The 27,092-nt window shown below is 43.8% G+C and overlaps 1 protein-coding gene across 1 annotated transcript; it reads right to left on the reverse strand.

The window, feature by feature from the left end:
* Nucleotides 1-1,179: 1,179 nt before the first annotated feature.
* On the reverse strand, nucleotides 1,180-4,343 carry TMEM252 (transmembrane protein 252). Its single transcript, XM_085640790.1, has 2 exons — nucleotides 4,033-4,343; nucleotides 1,180-2,578 (listed from the first exon to the last, which is right to left on the reverse strand). The coding sequence occupies exons 1-2, from the start codon at nucleotides 4,311-4,313 to the stop codon at nucleotides 2,296-2,298; spliced, it is 564 nt and encodes a 187-aa protein (XP_085496916.1). The 5' UTR covers nucleotides 4,314-4,343; the 3' UTR covers nucleotides 1,180-2,295.
* Between the last annotated feature and the right edge of the window lie 22,749 nt (nucleotides 4,344-27,092).

Below are 27,092 nucleotides of genomic sequence, written 5' to 3' on the forward strand. Positions count from 1 at the left end.
AGCTCTCAGCCGCTGCCCTTGCACAGTGCTGGAAGAGGCCCCCTGGAGCTCAGCCCCCCCCACACCTCAGGGGCTGAGGGGGCTATTGTTACACCACTGCCTTTGAACTGTTGTACTTGGCGTACTTCATTGGCACATGACTATGGACCACGGGTGTTAGCAACACTTAATTGCACACAAATATATTCCCATTGTAACATTCTGTAATACTGAACAAACTGCAGATATTGAACTACTTCAGTGTTAATAATCCGGACATATGCAAATCTAATTTTAAATTAAATAAGAATGCCTCATGGAGGTTTAAGGCATACAGCACAGCTGTCACTTGACCATATGCCCGTAGAGTGACTTTTCAACCAGTCAAACTATTTTCAGAAACTTTAGCACATAGGACGTGCTATTCATAGTGCTGACCGCAGGCTTCTGTGCAAAACCTTTGGCCTGGCACTTATTGTTTTACAAATTAAGAATTGGGAAAGTAAACTGAAAGTCCCAGCATCCATAGTGCCTATGGGCCAGATGTACTATTTACTGCTTGTGAAATACCAGTTGCAAGTTGCGACCAATATTTTTGTGGCCAATAAATAATGCTCCGACCCAACCTATATACAAATAGGTCTCTTTGGAAAATGTATATTCGCAGTGGGTCACAATCTGACAAACCTCATTAATATTCATGCGGTAGATCATAAGATGTGATTCACTGCAATTGGAGGTCATCCCAGGTACTGATTAACTGGAAGCCAAAGGTGATTAGTGCTGGACCTGATCTGCAGCTGGTTTAGACTGTGAACAGAAGTATGGGATAAATGGCCCCTTCATAGGGTCAATGCACATACCCTCGGCAAATGGTATTTCCCTTTAACCTTTGCCCACTCGCCACAAAAACCTATTAAAAAATATTTTTGGGTGTGTTTCAGCCCTCGGTCATGCCCGGTGCCTGAGGTGTTTGCATGGGTTGCCTGTTGGGTCGGCGCAGTGCTGTATCTGTCACCGTTTCCCATCAGTCAGTGCTCAACAGCCTTGCCCCACATGCTCAGTTATGCAAATATTTTCACACGCAGGCCTCGTCACTCTGTGCAACATATGCAGCGCGCAACCATTTTTCTTCATACTGGAAAGTTCAGCAATATACTGATATGCCACACAGCTATGTCAAACACAAGCAAAGAGGTATTTTTTTAAGAAAACATCTTTATTGGAAAAAAGACAATAGAATCAGCTTAAACACTGACCAGACACATAAAGCAATCCACATCCAGGAGAACTCTTAAACAAGTCCCGAGGAGATACACATCTGGCACCTGATGAATGAACAGCACCTGCGCTGATCACACTCCCAGAGAACAAAGCACGGAGACCTGACAATCAAAGGGGGCGGGGTCTCCTGTGCTGCAGAGCCAACAGGAAACCCATTGCTGCGACCATGACTCAGCAATGACAAACGGATACATTTAATTTTGCTGACTCGCTGAATCCTGATGCATTACCATTTCCTAAATGGAAAAATACAGTAGAAGGGGCTTATACGACAAATGGCCAGTGACCCTGAGCCCTCACACCCTCCCCTCTCCATGCGGTTTTACGCAGGAGACATGCCTTTGCTTTGCTTCTGTGTGGGGAAATAATTTATTTTAATGAATGGTACAAACTAAAACATGACTTTTCTGTGAACAAATGTAGGTGAATCCATTCACGCGGGTCCAGCTCAGCTTTAGTAAAAAAAAAAGGCACATTACAGGATAAATAAACTAATAGAGCATTCCAAAACGGCCACACAGTTACATTCCAACGCAAGTGGTCTGAAATCAGCTGGCTCGTTGCCCATCGTATATACATATATGTATTTCAACCTTTTTTGTTCTCTTAAGTGTCTCATCCAGAAGTTATCAGGCCTAGAAATTACAGTTTTTGTAAACACTGAAAAACAGTAAAATATTAATTTATGTAAACGGCTTGCTCCGCCATTAAACACTTGCAGCAAGCTTCCACAATAATACTTTAGGTAGTCATAAGAAAGTAGTCACATGTTTATGTACAAGAATCCACAAAAGTTCATATCTGAGCCTGAAAGCTCTGATACACAAGGGCACTGCCCCTGTTCAAATATAAAATAGTGCGTACGTCGCCTTCTGCAACTCCATTTTAAGTAGCACGTGCTTCTGGGTGTGGGAGAGCCGCCCCACCCTGCGTCCACTTCCGCGGCACTTTATTCCAGTTCCTTCCCACTGGGTGTCACTTGCACCTGTCAGTACAGGTCTGGCTCTGAAGTCTGTGAGAGTGCTTGGATTCTCAGCTGTTCTCTGAAATGGTGGCAGTGTCAGAGAGTGCCACGGAGCACCCGGTGCCTGTAGCTGGGCTCACCCCTGACGGCTGCTGCAGCGATGCTTCATACGACGGTGGTAGTTCTAAACTCCCGTCTGTTTCCTGTATGACCTCCAGGCTGCTCTCGGTGTACAATGGCGGAGGAATATTGTAACTCTGGTCCTCCTGTGTGACGTGGTCGCTGCGTGCGTCACGATGCTGACTTTCCAGGTCCTGGCTCTCCTGATAAGATGGAGGGTAGAAGTCCGGCCTGAAGGAATAAAGAAAACAGGGTTAATCACTCAGTATGAAAACAAACTTACAACTTCTGTTTTAGAAGGGCAGAGGTACACACCACCAACCGCAACACAACACCACTGTAAAAAAATCCAGTTGACCAGTTAGAAATGTTTGAACAGGATTTATATGCAGCAGTGTGCTCCCTGGATATTAAAACCACAATATCGGTAAGACACACAATCGAAGACAGAATATCGAAGAAAAAAAACTGACAAGTACGTTTAGCTTTTCAGTTCCTAACTACACATATATGTATGTACCGACGTGGTACATTTATCTTCAAGGTATGCAGATGTGGAGTTAGAAATAGTAATTCTGTGCTTCGGCATATGCCCTCGCCTTTCGATATTTTGTGCCTCACTATTCTGTGCTCGATATCCTCGGACCACGATATAGTTGGTGCAGATATGCAGTAGGACAAGCCTTTTGCACCATACATAACTTTTTAATATTAAACAAACCTTGGCCTCTAACAGAATTAAAGGAAGCTTTGCTGATTAAATACACATACTAAGTGAATCCAATAGATATTATTAGGCATCAATAAAACCCAATGCTTTAGAAACCGGTTCCAGGAGGCCCCTGCACTCAACTGGGCTCTCCTCTAGCTGCATGACCATGTAAACTTCAGTGGGATTGGTTTTCGTATTCACCACACCACTAAATAGAATGCTGTGCCAAAAATAAGCACTTCTTTAACTTCATGTCAGATTACACTGCAACGTGACGTAAAAGGCTGCCTAGGCCAATTCTGGGTTCTACTCATTCATTTTTATAACAATTGAAATCAGTCTGGCATATAATCCTAAACAAATGTATTCTTACTTTACTGTCTCCTTCTTTGGAGACTGCATAGCCTGCCATCTACTATTAATTATTCATGCAGCCCATGTATGTATACAACTTTATCTGCAAACTATATAGGTGGGTGTGACATAGGCATTCTAGTCCCAGATCAAATGACCAAGGAGCTCTCTATTTCTATTGGATCGGTAGAAAGGGTCAATTTAAAGGCATGTTAAGAAAAATGGCGATTATATCCTAATGACTTCAAGAGAATCGTGAAAAGCAATTTCGTTTTAGAAGTTAGGTTTGATGACTTTTTCACTATGTGCATTTAAATTATCAGAGTAACTCTGCTGCCCTAAAATGACAACCTCGTCGCTTTTTATAGGCAATTTAATAATCTCTGCCGTCCCTCCCTCTGCGTTACTGCTCCGGCTTTGTAATGTTTGGCTGGCACTTCCTACAATATTTATTTCCAAAGCTATTCTAGGGGCTTGTTCCAAGGTAAGGCACTACTACACGCCACCAGCAGGAGTCGCCAGAGTTTACACCGTAATAACGAATACCGATACAGCGCTAGTCACCTTACTGCGCAATGTGACGTAGGCGTAATAAGGCACGCTTGCAGCGCCGACATACCTGTCTACTGTTTCTATGCGCACCTCCCGTGGGCGCGGGAACTGCCTGACCACGGAGTGGAAGAAGCTCTTCTGGTTCGCCTCGTGGTACGTTGTCCAGAAGATGCCGCCCAGCAGCAGGACGAAGCCCAAAGGGAGCAGCGCGTAGGCCAGCGCCATCTCGCTGCCACAGTTGCAGGAATAGCCAGAGGACACGTAGAAGGCTCCCAGGCACACCAGGGAGAAGCCGATGATGAGGAGGGAGAAGCGGAAGACAGCTAGGATGCTTTTACGGAACTCCATCGCTAGAGCGGGGCGGTGCGCGTCTCGAGACTCTGTTTCGTGAGCATCGCTGCAGGGCTATATATGGTCCAAGCCAGCGTGGCCTTTGGACAAAGAGAAAGTGATGCGGCCTATTACGGGCCACTCATTAACCGTTAAATGGCACCTCTCTCGTCTAATATCCTCTGAGATTAACTTTCAGTCATAAAAGTACTGAACGCGCAAAACAAAAACTTCCTGTCAAGCCCTTTCGCAGGAAGCGGCCTGTCAAGCATGACAATGACGTTGGCACTGACAGAAGGGCATGAACTTGAAGCTAGAAGCCTGCACTTCAAGCAGCATGGCCTGCCCTCAAGGCGCATCTGGATGAGCTGGAGCACAGTTCTGAGCACAGGATTGCTGACGATGTTCTGCAGCTCAAAACTGTCGACACCCTTTTTGATCCATGCTCCCTTTCAGTGGTTACTGTACAGGGTGTAAATAAGCGGATTGCACAAGAGGAAATCGGTGCAAAGTTATTTTGAATTTATCTGACCCATTGGCTTCTGAGAAGCGGTGTGATGTGACTAATCCGTGAAATTTAACACTATGAGCCACATCTGCAAACATGTAGCAAATTTTCTCGGTATGTGAACTGAGCAGATTTCTGATTCATATGTGCAAATGTGATTCTACACGTCGCCACTATCAAATTGGTAAATTGATGGAAGAAAATCTAAATTCATTCCAACCTCTACAAGTGCAAATTAATGAATTTGCATGTTTGAGAATAAACACAGTTCTGCATATGTTAAAATGTGCAAATTAGCAAGTAGGGGAAACCTTTACATGTACCGGGTGGGGATGAGGGGAAACAACAATCCCTTTTCTCCTTCTTTTGACCTCTGTGTGTGATTGTGAAGCTCATGCTGCCATTGCTAACTGAGACCCTGCACAGCTCCTCTGCAACCCAGGGCAAGTTCTCTGCAGATAGTCCTCTTCACTTGATGGGCCACTAGGCCATCAGCAGCCTTCGTTTGACAACAGCGGCACCTAGGGTTGTGGAAAGGAGGTGCAATATTGCTACCCTCGACAACACCAAGAAGTCGAGCAAGAAGGGGAGAACACCCCGCGAGTCAAACTTGAGCTGCAAGCTCTGATCTAATCCAATAAACTGGCGAAAAACCTCACACTAAATTAATTGGCCTTCAGAATCTTTGAAAGAACTGCTTGCAAAGGAAAATAATTTAATAGTTCACTGATCGCTCAACACAAGATACATAATTGTACAAGTCAATGGTTGCTCAAAAGAGAGCCAATGATGACCAGGGCCACTGAAATTTGAGGTAGATGAAGGCCAAATTACGCATCCGGGTTGAGGAAATTACGTGGCAAGTAAAGGCAAAGTATGCAGTGTAATGCAGCACAATTTGTGATAGTATTACTGCATCATTTTGTCATTTTTCCACTTGTTAACACTGTCTGGACATTGGGTGCACCTCATTGATACAAGTTTAGCACCCATATATAGCAATAAGCAACAGAAAAGTGACCAATCAACCTCTGCAAAGGGCCTTCCACTGCGCTGCAACACATGTAGCTGTGTTTTAGTACCTTCGGAACCCTGTGAGCTAGGAACCATTTTTTTGTTAAAATCCGCAGATGATGGACTATGTGGCAAATGCGGCAAATAAGTATGTTAAAAAGGCTGCACAATCGCATAATTCCAGGGGCCCTGGTAATAACTGGTGCAAAGACACTTGGCTCCTGTCCGTCTTTGGCACAATAGTGGCGCCAAGAGACTTTATTCCAAGACCTTCCTTCTATTAGCACTTTTCATTGAACGACTTCAGGGAAGTCTGTTATAGTCATTGACAAGGTTTCAGTGCTCACAAGAAGCACTCCCCTGGGACCGTATTGTGAACAATGCAACCTATGGTTTGCAGACCTCCGGCTCTGTGAACTGTGTACTTACTCACCAGCCCTAGTGCCCACATTCAGAATATGCTTTTCACCAGATAGTGTATGTTTTATGAAGTTATTCTGAACTGAGAGTACAGAAAAAACAGAACATGTTTTTATCCTATTCTCATTCATAACGAAATGCGTGAAAGGTGATTTGCTGATGAAAAATGTAATATGAGCAGCTGCGCTAATCACAATAGAGGACATGAGCACAAACTGATGACTAAGCACTGAAATCACCGAATCACGGCTGTAAGTGCAGACCGAGGTGCGTCCAACGATTTTTGCACAGGTGCACACTGTTTATACGTGCCCATGTTTCCCCAAGGGCGAGTGATAACTCCGTGGTAGCAGTGTGATCCTCCACAGCATGTCCCATAAGCCCAAAAGCCGTATGTGGCTTAGTAGTGACATCACAAGCTTGATGTAGCACCCCCTTCTCAAAATCAACCAACCACACTTTGTGCCCTCTAGGCTAGGCAGAAAGAAGACACTACAGTCTGTTTGCGGAAAGTGTGATAGGATTTAGTTTATTAAAGCTTTGAGGTTCTTAAAGGCAATTACTTCATAATTAGTGCCAACATTAATCTGATGATCGCTTATGCGCTAAAAATTTGAAATCAATTCCGGAAGAATTTGCTATGCACTTTTCAACATCATTCATTTAAATACTTTTGGGTGAAAGGTTTCATTTCAAAGCCATATTTGTTTGCGTTTTCATCTCACATTGCCTCTGGATATTTTCTTTTGAGTCAGTTTGCTTCCACAGCCCAGTACCAGTCCAGCTCTTCATCTAATCTATGAATCCCACTTTCTTCTTTGGATTTAAGCGTCCTTCCAGTGATCCTTCTGTGTTGGCATTAGTGTAGCCATGGGGGTGCAGACTTGTTATTTTAGGAATGCTCTTTAACTCAGGCTGTACCAGTCTCAGAAACATAAGATAATATAATACAAATGACAATAGGATAAGTAGTTCATGGGTGCGGATGGATTCGAGGGGCAATAAAGGTTTAATTATTGGGAAGCAGATGTGAAGTGCCTGTCAAGTAGGACCCCTATCCAATTTCTTCACAAAGGGAAGTGTCACAGTTTCTTGCTTACCCTTCTGCAGTGGCATACCATTAGAAAAGGGATGACTTGTGGGCCAAAATAAATTGGCGGGTCCCCAAGGCTCCCCCTGTGGTACACTACTAAACTGGTTGTTAATAGGTTCATCTCTGTTTTCTGGGAAACTTCCCTGAAATTTTCTGACTTCTTTGCATTGTTCAGGGTTACACTGCAGTTGTGATCAAAGGCACATATTGCCATATGCAGGGAAATCATGTAGTCCCATTTTGTAGCGGTTCACAGGAATGTGGGTACCCAGGGGGTAGCAAGGTCACAACCGGTCTCCCCTGGGTGGCTTTGTGCAAGTGGCACCAGCCACTTTACTTGGGGATCTTAGATAGGTTAAGCTAGCTAAGGAGCGGGGCTTACAGATGGGTTAAATTAGCAGTGGGGGCAGGGAGTCGTGACCTCTTGCTGACTCCATTTCAAAGGGTTAGGGAAGGGAGCTTAGTTTTTCAGGAGATGTGTGGTAATTTTATGGCAAGACCAGAGACTTCTATTATGCTTTTCTTAACTTGCTTTATTCCGATGGCAGCAGTCACGATAACACAATAAACTGAAAAAGTCATGAGGCTAAGCTGCAGATTAGCAAATGGGAAGAAAAAACATAATGTAAACACTGTCCAATAGCAACGTATGCCCATATATAATACCTAACTTGGGTGCAAACAGTCCTCTTTTCCGGCTGCTTGCAGTCAAGATAAGTATTATACTTCATCATTACTTTTCTATTGCGGTTCATGTATATCCATTAATTGATATTTTGGGTCTTGTTTACTTATATATACACATTACTGTGTCGTCATATTTGCCTTCCCAGTCCACGAGTTGCCGCATTTCCACAAGCTTCTCGAGTGCCACTTCCCTCGTGCTTGGCACATCTTGAACTGCGTTCACCATTTTGTTGGTGCGACTTGGTCGAAGTCATGTTCAGAGCTTCTTGCCTGTCAATGCTCAGTTGGGTGTTAGATGCTTCTCTCACCTGCAGCCGTTGCAGTAGTTCCATACTGCTCTGGTGAGGTAATCTGTGGCCTTCCCCATCTGGCAGTTTCTTGGCCGGTGTTTCTCCACGCAGAGGTGGAGCCTTTTATCGGACTGGTTTGTTCTTCCCTGTCAAACTTGTTTCTTCACAGGGCATGGACTGCTCTGTCTTAAACCCTAGTAGAAAAGAGTATAGATTACATGCGCACTCCCTTTTAGTAAAACAAAGTTTTCTTCTTGTTAATTAGTATTTCTCTTTTCTTGGGTGCCTGTGGGTATCACCTCCTGATCCTGAGGTGTAAAGAGGTCACTAGGTATAGAACGTTCTCCAACCAGGAAAAAACTGACCCACTTGGCACTCCTTTAGTCAATATTTTTGATAGTGAAAACAATGCATCCAGATGTGAATAAATTTCCTTTTTAATTCATTCTTTTTTTCTTCTTTCTTTTTAAACTTCACAGAGGTAATGTTATCTTCACATTACAATTCGAAATGGCTTCTTCACATATTTATAGAAACCCGATGCATTTCAGGCGGAGTCCTTCATCAGGGGATGATTCCCAAAAGGAGGAATATCACTCATTTATTAACCAAGTCCTGACTGCCACCTTAAATGATGCTAATGCCTAGGTCACCATTGATCTAAATCGTGAAATATGAAACAAAACGGCGGTGTGATTCAACTGAAAAAAAGAGACCAAAACGAAAGAGTGCATAATTAGTTTTCTGCGCTGAACTAGAAACGATGTAAAAACCAATAGTGCCAAAGAAACCGTTTAGTATTGAAGTGATGCGCGCAAGAGATTATGTACATCCTAGGTGAGAGACAATCTATATGAATGATCACCAAAAACATAGAGATATGTGCCAGAGTTTTAAAACACGTGAAAAGTAGTGAGTGCCGGGTGAGAAGGCCATTTCTATTAACAATTACAATACTATATCTAAAGTTGGTTTTCCAAACTCTTAGTTTTTGTTTAAAGACGCGTACCTGTTTGTCCGTATGTGGTTTGCCCATACTCCTTGTCCGAGTAAGTTGTGCTGCGTAAAGCAGTGTGTCGTTTACAAGTAAAAAAGTGAACGAACTGTGAATGCCGGAAGTAAATAAACGTTCTGGACATGAACATAAAAAGAAGACTTAAAGCCTCGTCCACCAGTCTTTCTATGAAGGTAGAAATCTCGGTGAACCCGGAAATAAAACTATGTGTACAAATGCGAAAGAAACTGTGATAATAAATCAAGGATAAATGTTTACATTACCACTAGTCAAAAATAAAAATGAAAATAAAACCCGGGTATAAGTGGATTAGCTTCAATGTAAATACAATACATATAAGAATAATACATCAACCTCATACTGGTAACGTGAATATTATAAGAAGCAACTCAAATCCATGCATTCATTCAGTCCTTTTGGGTTTATGGAATTTAGTCGTTTCATCTAATAAATTTCTCGTTGGAGCAAATATTTGTTATGGTCTCTTCCTTCTTTTATGGGTCTGTGTTCCAGAACCAAAAATCTGAGTTGATTGATATTGTGATTGAAATTGTTAAAGTGCTCAGAAATAGTCGATTTTTGGTTTTTAGTCCTTATATTGCTTTTGTGCTCTGTCAATCGTGTTTTAACTTTCCACTCAGTTTTTTCCACATATGGTAGACAACAGGGACATTTGAATAAATAGATGACATTGCTTGTGTCACAGGTTGCCGTGATTCTTAGCTTGATTGGTGTACCCTGGGTAGGGTGCATAATAGTAGTGCCTTTTATTATGTTGTTGCAGTCTTAACAATTTAGACAAAGTGGTGTCCCTCTATATGCACAGTCACTCTGATCTGTTACTCTGTTAAGTAATTGTTTGAGATTGTGAGTTCTTTGGTATGCAAAGATGGGTTGATGTTGAAATATGCCCCTGAATTCGGTTTCTGTTTGCAGTATAGGCCCGCATTTTCGAACAATGGTTTTAACTTTTTGTTGAAAATTTAGATACGTACACTGATCTTTCTTCTTGTGCATTTTTAGTTTCCCTCGGTTTTAATAGGTGTTAATGATCTTTAGTCTCAACTCTGTTAACCACATCGTGTATGAATGTTGGAGGATACGCTCTTTCTTTAAACCTATTCATCATCTTATCTCAACTCTTTTTGCACAATTCTTCATTGGAGGAAATTCTTTTTAACCTCAAAAGGTGAGTATAGTAGCTGTTTCTTTAATGACATTTGATGGAAGCTTGAAAAATGCAATAGATTATTGCGATCAGTGGGTTTGGTGAACACAGTAGTGATTATTTGTTTATTTTGCAAAATGACTTCTACATCCAAAAATGTGATTCTTTTAGTGCTCATATGGTGAGTAAATTCAATTCTTTCATCAATGGAGTTTATCTGTGTAATACCCTCCATTAAATCGGATTGTTCTCCCTTCCAGATTATGAAAATGTCATCAATGTATCTGTAGAACACAATCAAATTTTCGGACCAGTTATTTCTGGATAGTATGTGATCTAATTCAAAACGATGCATGAAGAGATTAGCATACGCTGGGGCGGCACAATTTCCCATGGAAGTGCCGGATAATTGGAAATAATATTCATCATTCTGTTTGAAATAACTGTGGTACAGCAAGAAGTGTAATAACTCCAGTAAAAAAACTTTCAAACCATCTTCCATTTCTGTGTGAACTAGACAGAATTTGATAGACTGTAATCCCAAATCACGAGGAATGGAGGTTGTTGTATTCTGCTCCTCCCTGCTCTTCTCTCTTTCTTGTCCTTTCTTAGTTTCTTATACTCTGCTGCTCAGCCTGTCTCTGTGATGTCATCTGGAGTTCTATCTGTGTATGTTTAAGTGTACTTTTCAGTCTCCTTGGAGGCTGAGCAGCAGGGCAGCTGCTCCCGGTGGGGCCTTTACTGTTGCCTTTACCTTAACCTTTACTGGAATTTATACTGGAGTCTACTTACATGATTATATGCTGTGTCTATTTATCTTATGACTTCATATCAACAATAAATCTACACCTGTAACACAGCAACCAAAGTATCCATCTTTATTTTATTGGATGTCACACTGGCGACGATTGGAGAAACAGAACTACGCATGACAAGACTAAAAAAATAAAAAAGAGACCACTTAAGAAACTAAGAGGCATTGAATTGCGCTTATTGCCAATGTTTTCAAAGCCCCACCGGTGTCTATAACATCAGACAGCCTACAGAAGTAAGTTGAGCATTGGGATGTTAAGCATAGGTGTGTTGCTTGTGACATGTCAAAAGTCTGCCTTCACATTGGATCTTTATTGAACTTCATATGATCTGATACTTGATACCTGCAGTTTGAATTTTTTTTTGAGATCCAGTATTACAATCTTGAAGTTCTGCTGAAGAGTGTGTAGTACTTTTATTTGACTGACAATGAGATTGTTATTCTGTTGGAAGATGCTGCCATCAGGGATTTGCCTCGTACCAGTTTCTTTTTAAATGACTGAAAGTGAGATCAGTTTGGAAGCTGATGCCATTAGACCTATGCAACTGTAACTTTTAGGAATTCATTTTGGGAGTGCAGCTGAGGGGAGCCTGCCTATATTCATAAAAATGCCTCCTGCTAATGAAGTTTACATGTATTGCAGAGTATCCTCTACTTTCACTATTTTGAATGCAAGTACATTTTTGTTCTGTTAAATTTGGCCTTGTATTATTGCTGCGCCATCAGTGACAGTTCATCAGTATTTTTAAAATGCTGGCACGAGCTCCCCACAGTGCGCCGATTTTTACCAGCATTGTCGTCTTCCAGTCCTCTCACGTCCCGAATGCCGCTCTGGATGCCTGCTTCTATACGCTGCTCACACAGACGTGCCGTGAGCCATCCGGCCGGACGTCAAAAACGTGCAGCCATTTTGTGATTGGCATATGAGACATGTCTTCCGCTCCACCAACCACATTTCCTGTTAATCTTGTTCTTGAGGGATATTGCAGTCATTTCAAGATGAGGCACTCCGTTTTAGGACTTTTACCATCTTCAGTCTAATTTCATGAACTTTCAGTAGAACGTTGTTGGATTCGAGACATCTGGGAATTGGAATTTTCTGCACCACCGTGTTAGAGTTGATGACTGCCTGTATAACTAATATATTACCGGTGTTTTCATTCATACTTCATTCTACAAGTCAGGGAGAGAACTGTTTTCCGGAAAAAAGACAACGGTGACTACATTTATTATTTTAATTTGCTATTTCTGTAATATTGTCACCTCCACCTTGCATTTCAACTTATTTACGAACTGTGCTGCTGGTCTTACAGTTTATTGTGATAAGTCCCTGTTATGCGATACTTTATATGAGCCACTTCATGCAATTCTGCTTACTATACTTCCTTTAAAGCTCAGGATGGCTCACAGCTGGGTATTCTAACCTTTTTGTGGGAGTTTTTGTTTATGCTCAATTTATATTGAGGTGCTCATTTATATTTATTCTTGCCATGATTTATAGAGGTGTTCAATTCTGTTAGGTGATGGAGCCATTTATTTGCTCAACTTTGTTGAGGTGCTCAGTTTGGGTTATACTTATTAGTGATGGGCCTCAGAGGGCTCAGTGTTTGTGATGAGCCAAAGGGGTGCTCAGTGTTATTTATGCTTGCTTGAGGGGTTGTATAGCTTCACAGTTTTATTGGTGAGGAGCCGTAGAGGAGCTCAGTTTTTTTTAGTCATTAATTGTTTTGAACCACTTAGGTGCTCTACTTTGATAGAGGTGTTCAATACTTATTAAGATGCTCAGTTCTGTTTATGCTTACATGTGAACCACTTATGTGCTCTACTTTGATAGAGGTGTTCAATACTTATTGAGGTGCTCAGTTATATTTATGCTTACATGATTTGAACCACTTAGGTGCTCTACTTTGCTAGAGGTGTTCTATTTGTATTGAGATTCTCAGTTCTATTTATTTTTACTGGTGCTGAGCCTAGGGCTCAATTCTGTTTGTGCTTATGTATTCTGAACCACTTCGGTGCTCTATTTTTTTTTTTAGAGGTGTTCAGATTTTATTTATGGTTGACGGTACTGAACCTTTATTGCTCAAATTTTCATTGAGGTCTTCAGTTCCATTTTTCCAGGGAAGAAGGGTTTTCCTCCAATTTTCATTCTAATGTTGAATTTGTCAAGTGGTTTACCATTACCACTTTTATACTTGTTAGCTCATGGTGTTGGTACAATCTTGGTACCCTCGCCCTTACCTCTTCTCTCTACCCTTCTTAAGAGGGTGTTTATTTTTGTGCGTTTTGTGTTCTTGTATTCTACTCTTCTGCTCTCTGTTTTAACTTCTTCTATTTTTCGTTTAAAGGGGGAAGGTGTGTTGTATTCTGCTTCTCCCTGCTCTCTTTCTTGTCCTTTCTTAGTCTCTTGTACTCTGCTGCTCAGCCTGTCTCTGTGATGTCACCTGGAGTTCTATCTGTGTATGTTTAAGTGTACTTTTCAGTTACCTTGGAGGCTGAGCAGCAGGGCAGCTGCTCCCGGTGGGGCCTTTACCGTTGCCTTTACCTTTACCTTTACTGGAATTTATACTGGATTCTACTTACATGATTATATGCTGGGTCTATTTATCTTATGACTTCATATCAACAATAAATCTACACCTGTAACACAGCAACCAAAGGATCACTCTTTATTTTATTGGATGTTACAGAGATGTAAAGAGATTTTACATCAATCGTGCACAGTGTCGGTTGAATTTGATCACCTATCACAACTATTCTAAGTTTAATTTAAAAATTCAGTGGTGTCCTTTAAATATATAGACATTCCTTGAACTAAAGGTTGCAAATGTCGATCTATGTACCTTCCAGTTGGTTCATGGATAGAATTACAAGTTGAAACAATAGGTCTGAATGGAGGTTTTTCTTGACATTTGTGGATCTTTGGTATCATATACAGATAAGGAATGTTTACTTGTATATACACATTACTGTGTCGTCATATTTTTTTTTTTGACAATTAAAATGCTATTTTATTTTTCATCCATTTTTTTTTTAAAACTGTTTTTATTATTTTCATGTTCAAGGCATAGATATTTCTGACATACTGAAGCATATACATATAATCAGTACCTTTGCAGTAATGAAAATTGTGACACTTGGTTTTATAAAATCGTAAACATTTCCTTAGACTGGTAACTGTCTTCACATTACATTTCTAACTCTCCTCTGTTTTCATTATCTGAGTCCTCCTCTGCTTCGAGGTCGGGGGGTTCACAAATGTATCCTCTATATTTATTCCATGCCCCCCATATCTTGTTCCATTTCCCTGGACAGCCCCGACTTACAAACACCGCTTTCTCTGCCACCATAGCCAAATCGAGATCTCCACACCAGGCGGCAAGTGACGGTGTCTCTTTCGATCCCCACTTTTGTGCGATGTTGCGCTTTGCCACCATTATCCCCATTGTTACCCATTCCTGTGCTGGGCGTGTGAGGTCATTTGGTTCCCATACATTTAAAATGCATCTTCTAGGCTCGGGCACCAGCAATATTTCCACCACTTGCGATATGGTCCTCATCACTTTTACCCAGTATTCCACTATCTTGGGACATTCCCACAAGGTATGGAGGAAAGTGCCCTCTTCCCCACAGCGTCTCAGGCAGTACGGATGTGATGCCGACCCTATTGTGTATAGGATACATCTAGTGTAGTAAGTTCTATGTAGGATTTTTAGTTGCACAAGTTTTAGTCTGGACGGTATCCCCACCTCACGCGGTGAGGCTAGTGCCTCTCGCCATTCATAGTCGTCGAAATCGCCCACATCTCGCGACCATTTTCCCCTGAGCGCCCCATGAGGGTCCGGGAGGTTGTTCACTAACTTTCTATATGTGAAAGAAATGGCTCGTTTATACATACAATCTGTCAAAAGTCTATCCTCCAAGGGGGTGGCCTCAGGGACCTCCGTGCCGGGTGGTATGGCCGCCTGCAGCGCATGTCTAATTTGAAGGTATCTAAAGTGCTCAGAGGGCGCCAGGTCATATTGCGCCCTGAGATGCTCCAACGTGGCGATCCCTCCCTTATGCCACATATCACCCACTGTTGATATCCCAATTGCATCCCACTTGTCAAAGCCCTTGCAATGCCCCAAGCTGCCCAGCCGCTGTGTTAGTTTTCCTGCCCATCCCATTTTTCCGTGTGCTTCATGCCAGATGTCAATCATCTGCCTAGTGGGTCCGAGTAGCAGCGGTGTACGCTTTCTGTTATAAAGTGCGGACATCATGCCTTCAGCTCCAAGCCCACATCTATCTGCCTTATAGGCGGGAATCGCCTGTGGAGCATGCACCCATTGATTAATGACTTTCAAATGCGCCGCCCAATAATATAGCTGGATGTCTGGTAGCGCAATGCCCCCATCAAACCACCCTTTGTTGAGCTTGCGTTGTGCGATGCGTGCCGGTTTGTTCCCCCACATCAGCCCCGTGACTTGAGCCGCAATGTGTTTAAAGTAGGTGGACGGTACTGAGTATGGCGCATTTTCGAGGGCATACAGGAATCGTGGCAGTGCCATCATCTTAAAAAGTGCTGCCTTCCCCAGCAGCGTTAGGGGGAGAGTCCCCCAATGGGTGGCATCTCTTTTGAGATGCTCCAGGGGGGGCATGAGATTTTGCTTAAAAAATTCATCGGGATCCGCTGTGATGTAGATTCCCAAATACCGGAATCCCGCCACCGAGATCTGCAGCGGGCAATCCTCTGGGAGCTGCGGCGGCGGGCCCCGGAGTACAAAAAGTATTGATTTGGACCAATTGATAGTGTTGCCTGATGCCCGACCAAATTCTTCAAATAAATTGAGAAGTACCAGGATGGAGCGTCTGGGTGAGGCCAGGTAAAGCAGAACGTCATCCGCATAAAGTGATATGCGATCTTCCCAGTCTGCTGTCCATCTCAGTCCGCGTATCTGCGGCTCCCACCTGATCCATGCCGCCAGTGGTTCCAGCACTAGTGCAAACAATACCGGTGACAGCGGACAACCCTGATGCGTGCCTCGGGACAGTGGGAAGTCCTCGGATATGTGTCCATTAGCTGCTACGTGGGCCACTGGCTTTGTGTAGAGTAGGCGCACCCACGCACAAAACCGTGGGCCAAACCCCAAGTGTGTCAACACCGCAAATAGGAAGGGCCATTCCACCATATCGAATGCCATACGGGCATCCAATGATAGGATAACTGCTGGTTCCTGAAGATAAGGCACACGGGCCATCACTCCATGCAGTCGCCTCAGATTTAATGCCGTATTCCTATTAGGCATAAACCCCGATTGATACGGGTGAACCAGGGTCGTGAGATGCGGAGTAAGCTGCAACGCAAGGACCTTCGCTAATATTTTAGCCTCCCCATTAATTAGGGAAATGGGGCGGTAGGATGTACATCTTCTGGGGGCTTCCCTGGCTTCGGGATCGCCACTATTGTGGCCACACGTTGATCCCGCGGGAGTTCTCCCTTCGTCAAACTATCACAGTACATGTTAAGTAGGTGTGGGGCCATTGCCCCGCCAGCTTTTTATGGAGCTCTACGGGGATTCCATTCGGTCCTAACGCCTTTCCCGTCTGTAAGGAGCCAATTGCCACCTGGAGTTCCTCAGTCGTCAGATCCGCCTCCAATGTGAGGGCTGTCTCTGGGGCGAGCTTGGGCATCGCAATATCCCTGATATAGGTTAGTGCCTCTTCCATTGTTATCGTTGATTGTGACGTGTATACCTGCTGAAAGTGTTGCGCTAGCCTGTGGACTATGGCTCGTGGGTCAGCGTTCATTGCATTATCTGTCATTCTAAGCTGTGCTATCCATTTCCTATCTCTCTCCCTTTTCTCGAGCCATGCCAACAGCTTCCCTGCCTTATCACCAGCCTCATATATTTTATGTCTTGTTGCTGACAGTCTAAGTATAGTCACCCCCATCAGATGTTCCCTATGCAATTGTTGTTGGTGGCGTAAGGCGCGGGCCGTATCGGGAGTCGGGTCCTGTGAATGTTGTGTGTCCGCCTTTTGGAGCTCTGATTCCAAGGCAGTGAGTTCTCGCCGCTGTTCTTGCTTATAGCCTGATATAGCGGAGATAGCTTGCCCTCGGAGCACAGTTTTATAGGCCTCCCAGAGGGTGGATGGGGAGTCGACCGACCCGGCATTTTCCCTGAAGTATTGTTGTGTGGATTTGCTTATGGATTTCATAATCTTGGGAACTTTCAAGTAGCCCGGAAATATGGGAAATATTCGCCGCCGTCCCCCTTGATGATACGTGTACGTTAAGACCACTGGCGAGTGATCTGATATACCTCTGGGCTGAATGTCCACTAAGTCTACGTGTCTACGTGTCTGAGGCTTTCCGAGGAGGCCACAAAGTGGTCTATTCTTGACAAGCAATTATGCACCGCAGAGTGGAAAGTGAACTGACGTGCCGCGGGGTGCCGATGTCGCCAGGCGTCCACCAGCCCCATTGCCTCCAGAAACCCCCCGAGCCGCGTACCCCACCGCCCGCTCCCTCACAGGGTGCCGATCCATATCTCCGTCCACCACGTCGTTAAAGTCCCCTCCAATCAGCAGTTTCCCCTCCGGGATATCAAGGAGGAAGTCACTCAGGGCCGGAAGCACAACTGTCTGTAGCGCCGGGGGGATGTACACCGCCACTATGTTGATAGAGTGTCCCTCCCATTGTCCCACCAGCACCGCAAAGCGGCCATTCGTGTCCGTCTTTGTTTTATGTATTATAAGCGGCGATTGTTTACGTATCAAGATACCCACCCCTCTGGATCCCGACGTGAACTCTTAGTGTACCACCATCCTGAAGCCCCATCTATCTAACGCCTTACATGCACTACCCGTGAGATGCGTCTCTTGCAGCAGGACAACAGCTGGGGAGCTTCGCTTAATACACTGCAGCACAAGACCCCTCTTGATTTTATCCCCCAGGCCACGTACATTCCACGTCATTAGTGTTAGGGAACTGGCCTTTTTGTCCGCCCATTGCCCTTGCTCAGTTGACTGCGAGTGTGACATTGTCATAATCATCACGAAGTATAGTCAATGGGCCGGATATTTATGTAAGGAGTGTCTGCCATTCTCATGTGAGGACATATCATTTTCAAGTGCCTGCTTACAATACGTGAAAACATAAAACCAAACCACAACACTAAAACCCAACCCTCCACCCCCCACCCTGCCTCCCTGCTAGACGGACTTACAACTACCCGCCACCCCAACTTTGCAGAGCGCTTTATAACCGTTCCCAGTAACAGTACTTGCGTGTCGGGGTGAGAAGTCCGGTGTTCACCACAGTCTATCCCCTTCCTTAGGGCCAGTGTTCTTCGCGATCGTTCTGAGGCCGCCATGTGTACCCTGCACCGGCTGGTCCTCGTCCACCCATTTAACATGTATAGAAGATCGCATGAGACCCCCATCGACCAGCAACTCGGGCAGCATTACACTACCATCATATTCTGTCTCTGCGTGTGCAGTTATGTTAGAACCCTGGTGTCTCTTCTCATTTCTCCGTCTCTACCTCCCGCGCCGCGCCTCCTTCTCGTGTCTGTTCATGATCCTCGGGGCTCTCCTCCACTCGTCGCCGCTGCTGATGTTTGTCTGGTCGCTGACGTCCTTCCACCTGTCGCCACCCCTCAAGCCACTCTCGGGCCTCCTCCGGGCGAACAAAGAACCACGTTTTTCCATCAGCTACTACTCGCAATTTTGCCGGAAATAGCATTGAATATGCAAGGCCCTTACGTTGGAGATCCTTTTTTATCTCAAGGAAGCTTCTGCGGCGCTTAGTGACTGCATCTGTGAAGTCCGGGAAAAAGGAGATGAGCGAGTTGTGCACACGAATTGGCGGGGCCACTCTTGCAGTTTGTAAAATGGCATCCCGGTCACGGAAGTTAAAGATGCGCGCCAACACCGGCCTTGGGGGTGCCCCCGGTTTAGGCCGACCACCCGGCACCTTATGCGCCCGTTCAACCGAGAAGAAGGTGGATAATCCTCTCGGCTGGAGTTGTGTCTTGATGAGGTCTTCAACGTACAAATCCATGGCCTGACCTCCTTCACTCTCGGGAAGGCCCGTAATTCGGACGTTATTGCGGAGGGAGCGCCCCTCCTAATCATCGAGCTTCGCCGCCATAGTTTTGTTCTCAGCCTCAAGGTGTGTCACCCTCCGAAGAAGCGCTGTGGTATCCCCAACCAGGGATTTCGTTGTTTGCTCCACCTCCGTGACTCGTGCTGCCATCTTTTGAAAGTCGGCTCTCAAAAAAGACACATCGGTTGATATGGTGCCCATCGTAGACTGGACCTGAGAAAGCGCGGCCATAATATCTTTAAGCGTCACCTTACTCGCCTCCCCTTGGTCCGCTGCTTTTTCCTGCATCTCTTTGCTAGACACGGAAGCCGGCGTTTCCTTCGCGTAGGCGTACTTCTCCAGTTTGCCCTGGGTGTTCGTGCGTGGGCCCCTGCCTCCCATTTTTCCGCGATAAGCTCTGTCGCAGTCGGTAATCGCCGCTGCCTGCCACGGGGCTGTCGTCCCACGTGCTGCCTGTCGGTTTTCACGCTGCGCCAGCACCTGGAAGGCTCCGAGGCCGTGGGCCCCCAAACAGTCACAGTTTACCTCCCTCCTGCTTGGATCTAACCTGCAATGGCTGGAAGAGGTTTCAGTGCTCCATAGGCGGGGCTGGTCTTGTTATTCAGCTGTCCAGTGACCCGCCCCGTGGCCTCGCTGCCGATTCCTCTTCCAGTGGACCGACTTTCTTCTTCTGTTAGTAGAGCTTCTTTTTAGTCACTCATTGCCATGCTGGCCTATGTATGGGGCCCCCAGGGTCTGTCAGCTGTGCCTGACGCTTTGTTTTGGGGGAGGTCTGGTGCTGCCGGGGCGCCATCTCTGCACCCCTACCCTTCCGCTTCTTTTATGGCCGCACCGCCGATTCGGCTATCAGGCACTGCAGCTGTGGGGCGCTTTGACGACCTTGCAGCCGATATTGGTCCTCACGGGCCACCTATGCCAAGCTGCCAAGGGCAGTACGCGTGAGCCACCCACCACGGTGCCCTTCTTAATACGCGGCCCCAGCTCCCACCCTTTCACGGCTGCCGCTCTGTTTTGAGGCAATCAGCCCCCCACGCTGCTGCACCGCCCCGCGGCATCCGCTCCGATCCTGCAGTCTCTCAGGACTGTAATCGCGCTCGACCTCAGTGCTGGTGGTGTCCCGGGCAGCCACAATCTCGTTTCTCTTTGTTCCTGCTTCGCGTGTCCCCACTCCGCCCAGGGTCCTCGCGGGATCAGGAAATCTCGCCTCCCTCATGGGCGGGTACTCAGGTCACTTGAGGTCCCGGTTCCGCTTCCAGGACCAGGCCTCGGATCCTCCCCCAGGTCTCCGGCGGCTCCGGTTGCGATTCTTTCGTCAAAACTTCGGTTGCGGCCACTTATGTCACTACTGTGCTCCCGTCGTCGTTCCTCAATGACGCCGATGCCGGATAAGTGCCAGGATTGCCGGGGAATGCTAGGTGGTCACCGGAGCTCTCTTAGGCTGCGGCCATCTTTGCCGATCGCTAGCCACACCCTCTGTGTCGTCATATTTGACTTCCCAGTCAAATAAGAAAATGCTCCAACATTCCTTATCTGTATATGATACCAAAGATCCACAAATGTCAAGAAAAACCTCCATTCAGACCTATTGTTACAACTTGTAATTCTATCCATGAACCAACTGGAAGGTACATAGATCGACATTTGCAACCTTTAGTTCAAGGAATGTCTACTTATTTAAAGGACATCACTGATTTTTTAATTAAACTCAGCAAAGTTGTAATAGAGGATCATATTCAACTGACACTGGGTTTGGTGAACACAGTAGTGATTATTTTTTTATTTTGCAAAATTACTTCTACATCCGAAATATAATTCTTTCAGTGCTCATATGGTGAGTAAATTCAATTCTTTCATCAATGGAGTTTATCTGCTTGATACCCTCAATTAAATTGCATTGTTCTCCCTTCCAGAGTATGAAAATGTCATCAATGTATCTATGGTCTACCATATGTGGGAAAAACTGGGCGGAAAGTTAAAACACGAATGACAGAGCACAAAAGCATTATAATGACTAAAAAACAAAAATCAACAGTTTCTGTGCACTTTCACAATTTCAATCACAATATCAATCAACTCAGATTTTTGATTCTGGAACACATACCTATAAAAGAAGGTAGAGACAATAACAAATATTTGCACCAACAAGAAATTTATTGGATGAAATGACTAAATTCCATAAACCCAAAAGCACTGAATGAACGCATGGATTTGAGTTGCTTCTTATAATATTCACGTTACCAGTATGAGGTTGTTGTATTATTCTTATATGAATTGTTATTTAAATTGAAGCTGATCTACTCATACCCGGGTTTTATTTTCATTTTGACTAGTAGTAATGTATACATTTACCCTTGATTTATTATCACAGTTTCTTTCGTATTGGTACACATGGTTTTATTTCTGGGTTCACCGAGATTTCTACCTTCATAGAATGACTGGTGGATAAGGCTTTAAGTATTCTTTTTATGTTCATGTCCGGAATGTTTATTTACTTCCGGCATTCACCGTTCGTTCACTGTTTCACTTGTAAACGACATGCTCCTTTACGCGGCACAACTTTCGCGGGCAATGAGAATGGGCAAACCGCATATGGACAAACAGGTACGCGTCTTTAAACAGACACTAAGATTTTGGAAAACTAAATTTAGATTTAGTATTGTACTTGTTAATAGAAACTGTCTTTTCACCCAAACTCACTACTTTTCACGTGTTTTAAAACTCGGGCACATATCTCTATGTTTTCGGTGATCATTCATATGGATTGTCTCTCACCTAGGATGTACATAATCTCTTGTGCTTAGCACTTCGATACTAAACGGTTTCTTTGGCACTATGGTTTTTTACATAGTTTCTAGTTCAGGGCGGGAAACTAATTATGCACTCTTTCAATTTGGTCTAATTTTTTCAGTTGAATCACACTGCCGTTTTGTTTCATATTTCACAATTTAGATCATTGGTGACCTAGGCATTAGCATCATTTAAGGTGGCAGTCAGACCTTGGTTATTAAACAAGTGATATTCCTTCTTTTAGGAATCATCCCCTGATGAAGGGCTCCGAACGAAATGCATCGGGTTTCTATAAATATGTGAAGAAGCCATTTCGAATTGTAATGTGAAGATAACGATACCTCTGTGAAGTTTAAAAAGAAAGAAGAAAAAAAGAATGAATTAAAATGAATTATAAAGAAAATTGATTCACATGGGGATGCATTGTTTTCACTGTATCAAAAATAATGACTAAAGGAGTGTCAAGTAAGTCCGTTTTTTTCTGGTTGGAGAACATTCTATACCTGTCTTAAACCCTCCCATTCGGCTCACCCATCACAGGGAACTTGGTTTCTCTGTGGTTTTACCCCTTTTTTGTGGTTGGCAGGCACATTTGCTTTGATCATGCAAAGAAATAGCTCTTCTTCATTACACATGGAGTATGAGAAGCAAACCATTTTAAATGACACCTTGAGTGGCTTTATACATTCTTCTGTGGATAAAGCTGTTGCAGCCTCAATGGTTCTGACTCCGTTTGGATAAGCAAACCAGAGTCAAGCTCAAATTAGAATGTCCAAGACCCTCTCCTCTCCAGAATTTCACTTACTCCTATAGAACCATCTATGCTCACCTTTATCTCAAAGTTCGGAAAAGACCCACGCAAAGGTGTGGGCAAAGAATGGTCAACTTGTCAGGACAAATTGTTAGACATTGTGGGTACCCAATCTCGGATTTTTGATTTGGCTGAGTCGGCCAGATTAGACAATTCTCCAATAGATCCAGAAGTCCTCCCCCTTTGTATTTGAAGGGCCCTTTGCAGTTAGGCAATGCCAATTCGGGAACAACTCATAAGAGGTGAAAAGGTTTGTTGCTAAAATTGGATTCAATACTGGTTAACCTTGCAGCCACACACCCCGGTACCAGAGCAGAAGGCCTACTTTTTGATGAGTCCTTCATCAAGGAACTGAGTAAATATGTATCTACATTTGCATCCCTGAGCAAGGCCCAACAGTCTCTCAAAATTATTTTCTCACATGTGGCAGGAGGCGCTTTACCTGGTGATCCTATCAGCAACAAGGATCCAGAGGCTCCTATAACATCAGTCCCCAAAAATACAAGCCTTAATTTTACCCACAAAGAGGCCGAAGTTTCCATAGCCGAGGCCAGAAAAGCTCTAGATACAACTCTCAAACAAGTAAGTCTTCATCCTGGCATCACATCTGTAGGAAGCTGTCTTAGTTTGTTCCTTCCAAAGTGGCAGTCCATAACGTTGGACCCCTGGGTCTTAAACGCAGTGCAAAGGTACGCTAGAGAACTTTGCTTCTAACAGTGTTTCCTCCTCTGTCAACATTTTCCATGAAAAAGTCCAACCTCATTTCTGTGAAAATAGAATCTCTTCTAATTAAACAGGCAATTCAAGCCACTCCTCCAGACCCATCAGGATTTTTAAGTTCCCTTTTTTGGTTCAAAAGAAGAACAAAAAATTGAGACCTGTGATCAACCTCAAACATTTTAAACAATTTGTTGTTTGCCATCACTTCAAGATAGAAACTACTGTCCATCTCAGGGATTATCTACTACAGCAAATTTGGATGGTCTGGCTAGACCTTCAGTATGTTTGTCTATCCATGCCCATTCTTCCAGATCACAGAAATTTTCTTCGATTCCAATGGCAGGGACAAATCTATAATTTTTCCTCTCTACCTTTCGGTCTCCCGTCAGCCCCATGGTGTTTACCAAACAAATGAAACCGATGATAGCTTTACTCAGAGCTCAAGGCATCAGGTTCATAAGATACCTAGACAAAATCCTCCTAATGGGTCAATGCATTCATGATTTACAGTCACAAACTCAAATGACGTGTTCCCTTCTTTCATATCCTTGTCAACGCTGAAAAGTCTACGTATCCCATCAAAACAAAGAGAATTTTGGGGTTTTCTAACACATTGTTCTTCCTCCACTCTTCATCTTCCTTCTGCAAAAATAAAAACCGTAAAATCAGAAATTACTCAAACTCTGCAAGTCTGTCATCTCTCTTAGAACTCTAGCAAGAATAGTGGGGCTTCTTTCTTCTTCCATTCAGTCAATAATTCCAGGCCCGCTGCATTATCGTTCCCTCCAAAGACTAAAGATCCGACACTTAGGCAGAAACCTAGCATATTCAGAGTCCAGATGTGTAGTCCCAACTAGAAATTCAATGGTGGATCGCCCATTTAAATGCCTGGAATGGCAGTACAGTCTTTGTATCAGCCCCAAATCGTGTATTAGAATCACATGCAAGCATTATTGGTTGGGGCTCCCATTGTGGACAAATCTCAACTGGAGGTACATGATCAAATTTCGTTTCATTTTCAGATTGCATATCAATTGTTTAGAGATGCTTGCAGGCCCCTTAGCGATCAAAAGCCTTGCAGAAAAAGGCTTCTTGCTCCAGCCTTCGAATGGCCAACATATCCACAGTCAGGTACATCAATCATTTAGGATGTACAAAATCCAAACCTTTGGCTGAACTAACAAAAAGTCTCTTGGAATTTTGCATTGTCAACAAAATGTTGTTACACTCAGAATATGTACCAGGAGTCCAAAATTCAGTGGCAGACTGGCACTCGCATTACCTTCGAGATTCAAGCGACTGCAAGCTTCATCCCACAGTCTTTAAGTCCTTACTTCGCAAGTGGGGCCCGTTCCACATGGACCTCTTTGCCTCCAGATTCAATAATCAACTTCCTCTAATCAGTTGGTGCCCAGATCACTTAGCATTGGGCTCAGATGCCTTTTTAAAGGACTGGTCCCAGTTAGCAAATTACGCCTTTCCCCCTTTCATCATGATAAACAGAATATTGGCTCAGGCAAGATGCCAGAAAGCAACACTTGTCCTAATGGCTTCTTTTGGCAGTGTCAAATTTGGTTTCCTTCTCTTCTAGAATTTACCATATATTTCCCAATCCTACTTGTAGACTCTTTAGGTAATCCACACAATCTAGTTCTAGACAATTCCCTCATTCTGTCAGCATGGAAGATATCAGGTCATCAACACCTCCACCTTTCATTTCGCCAGAGGCATTGCAATATATTGACAAATTCTGGGCTCCAGGAACAACCAAGGCTTATAAATCAGCCTGCCTCATTGGTCAAGCTGGTGTTTGGGACAACACATCAATTCCCTTTCAGAAGATAAATTGTTAATTTACTCGTTGCCGAGGCTAGCAATGGGAAAACATACCTTACCATAAATCTCTACAGATCAGCCATCCCTATGTTAATGGAAAACCAGTGGGAGAACATATGCTTGTGTGTTGTCTGTTAAAGGGAGCAAAGTTTTGTAATCCTTCTATTCCAAAATATAGTGCTTAATGGAATGTCAATGTTGTTTTAAATTTGTTTCTGTCATGGCCCAATAATGATGCACTATCTCTCAAAATGTTGTCTGCAAAACTTACCATGTTATTGTGTATTATTTTCATTAAATATCTGTCAGATCTTAGAGCATTGGACATTACCTCTAGGCAGTTTACTCCTACAGGTGTTCTCTTTACCATTTTTAAATTAACCATAACAAATGTACAAAGACTAACTTAATCTCTGTCTTTTATCTATGTTTACCAGGTCAGCCCAACCTTCATGTTGCACAATGTCTCAAAGTATATGAACATCATACAGTTGATTTCAGAACCTCCTCTGATACTCAGCTTCTCATTTCCTTCAAGAAACCCCACAAACCTGTTTCTTCCCCTACTCCAGCTCGCTGGGTTAAGTGGGTTATGTCCTTTGCGGGTCGTGATACATTCCTATTTGGTGCCCACTCGGCCAAAGGAGCCATGGCCACCAAAGCTTTTTGGGCTGGAGGATATTCTAAAATCAGTTGATTGGTCTAATGTTTCTTTTTTTTGCACTTTTTATTGTAAACCTGTTCATACTGCTTCTTCAGTAGTGATTAATATGCTTTAAAGAAGCATAATAGGTGCCTCCGGTCTTGCCATAAAAAATACATTTTCCTAGTAATTTATGAAGGAAAGGCTTAATTTTAGGCAAGAATGATTCCACCTGTTAGACCTGGCAGCCTTAGCGTGGGTTTCCCCTGCATTTTGTTTTGCCTCCTGTATTGGATGGATTTTGTTTTGCTGGTCCAGATGCTTTGGGCACTTTGCCACTGCTGATAAGTGCCAAAGTGCAAGAGCTCCCTTAGTAAATTGTTATTATGGATTTGTATTTCCATGATTGGTTTATTTGGTTTACTATGAAGTCCCTAGTACAGTGCATCATGTGTGCCCAGGGCTTGTAAACCGAATGCTGCTAGTGGGCTTGCAGCACTGATTGTGCCACCCACACAAGCAGCCTTGCAACAAGTTATCAGGCCTGCCATTGCAGTGTTTACGTACAGTCTAGTACTGCCATGTCGACTAGTGGCAATGTTGCCATTGTATTGTTATGATGCATTTGAAGTATGAATGTTCAGTTCGGGAATGGTGTGATTGTTCTATGGTGCTTTAAGAGTATCTGACAAATTACGGTAGAACACAGTGAGGTATTTTTGGATAAACGGTATTTGAGAATATGAATGAGAGGACCAAAATGGATCAAGTTGGGAGAGGTAAATGCATATGGTTAAGAAAGAGTGGCGAGGAGATAATCTGCACAGTGAAAGAATGGTTGAGAATGTTGGAATGGCCAGGGAAGAGGCGTAAAGTAATATTTTGTCACGAAGGTGGGT

This window comes from Triturus cristatus, chromosome 2_1, assembly GCF_964204655.1.
Source record: "Triturus cristatus chromosome 2_1, aTriCri1.1, whole genome shotgun sequence".
Lineage (NCBI taxonomy): Eukaryota > Metazoa > Chordata > Amphibia > Caudata > Salamandridae > Triturus > Triturus cristatus.

Excerpts from the sequence above, each read along its gene's own strand:
- TMEM252 (XM_085640790.1), bottom strand. The coding sequence starts at position 4,313 with ATGGAGTTCCGTAAAAGCATCCTAGCTGTCTTCCGCTTCTCCCTCCTC. Across the intron at positions 2,579-4,032 it reads CGCATAGAAACAGTAGACAG|GCCGGACTTCTACCCTCCAT; the intron begins GTATGTCGGCGC and ends TTATTCCTTCAG.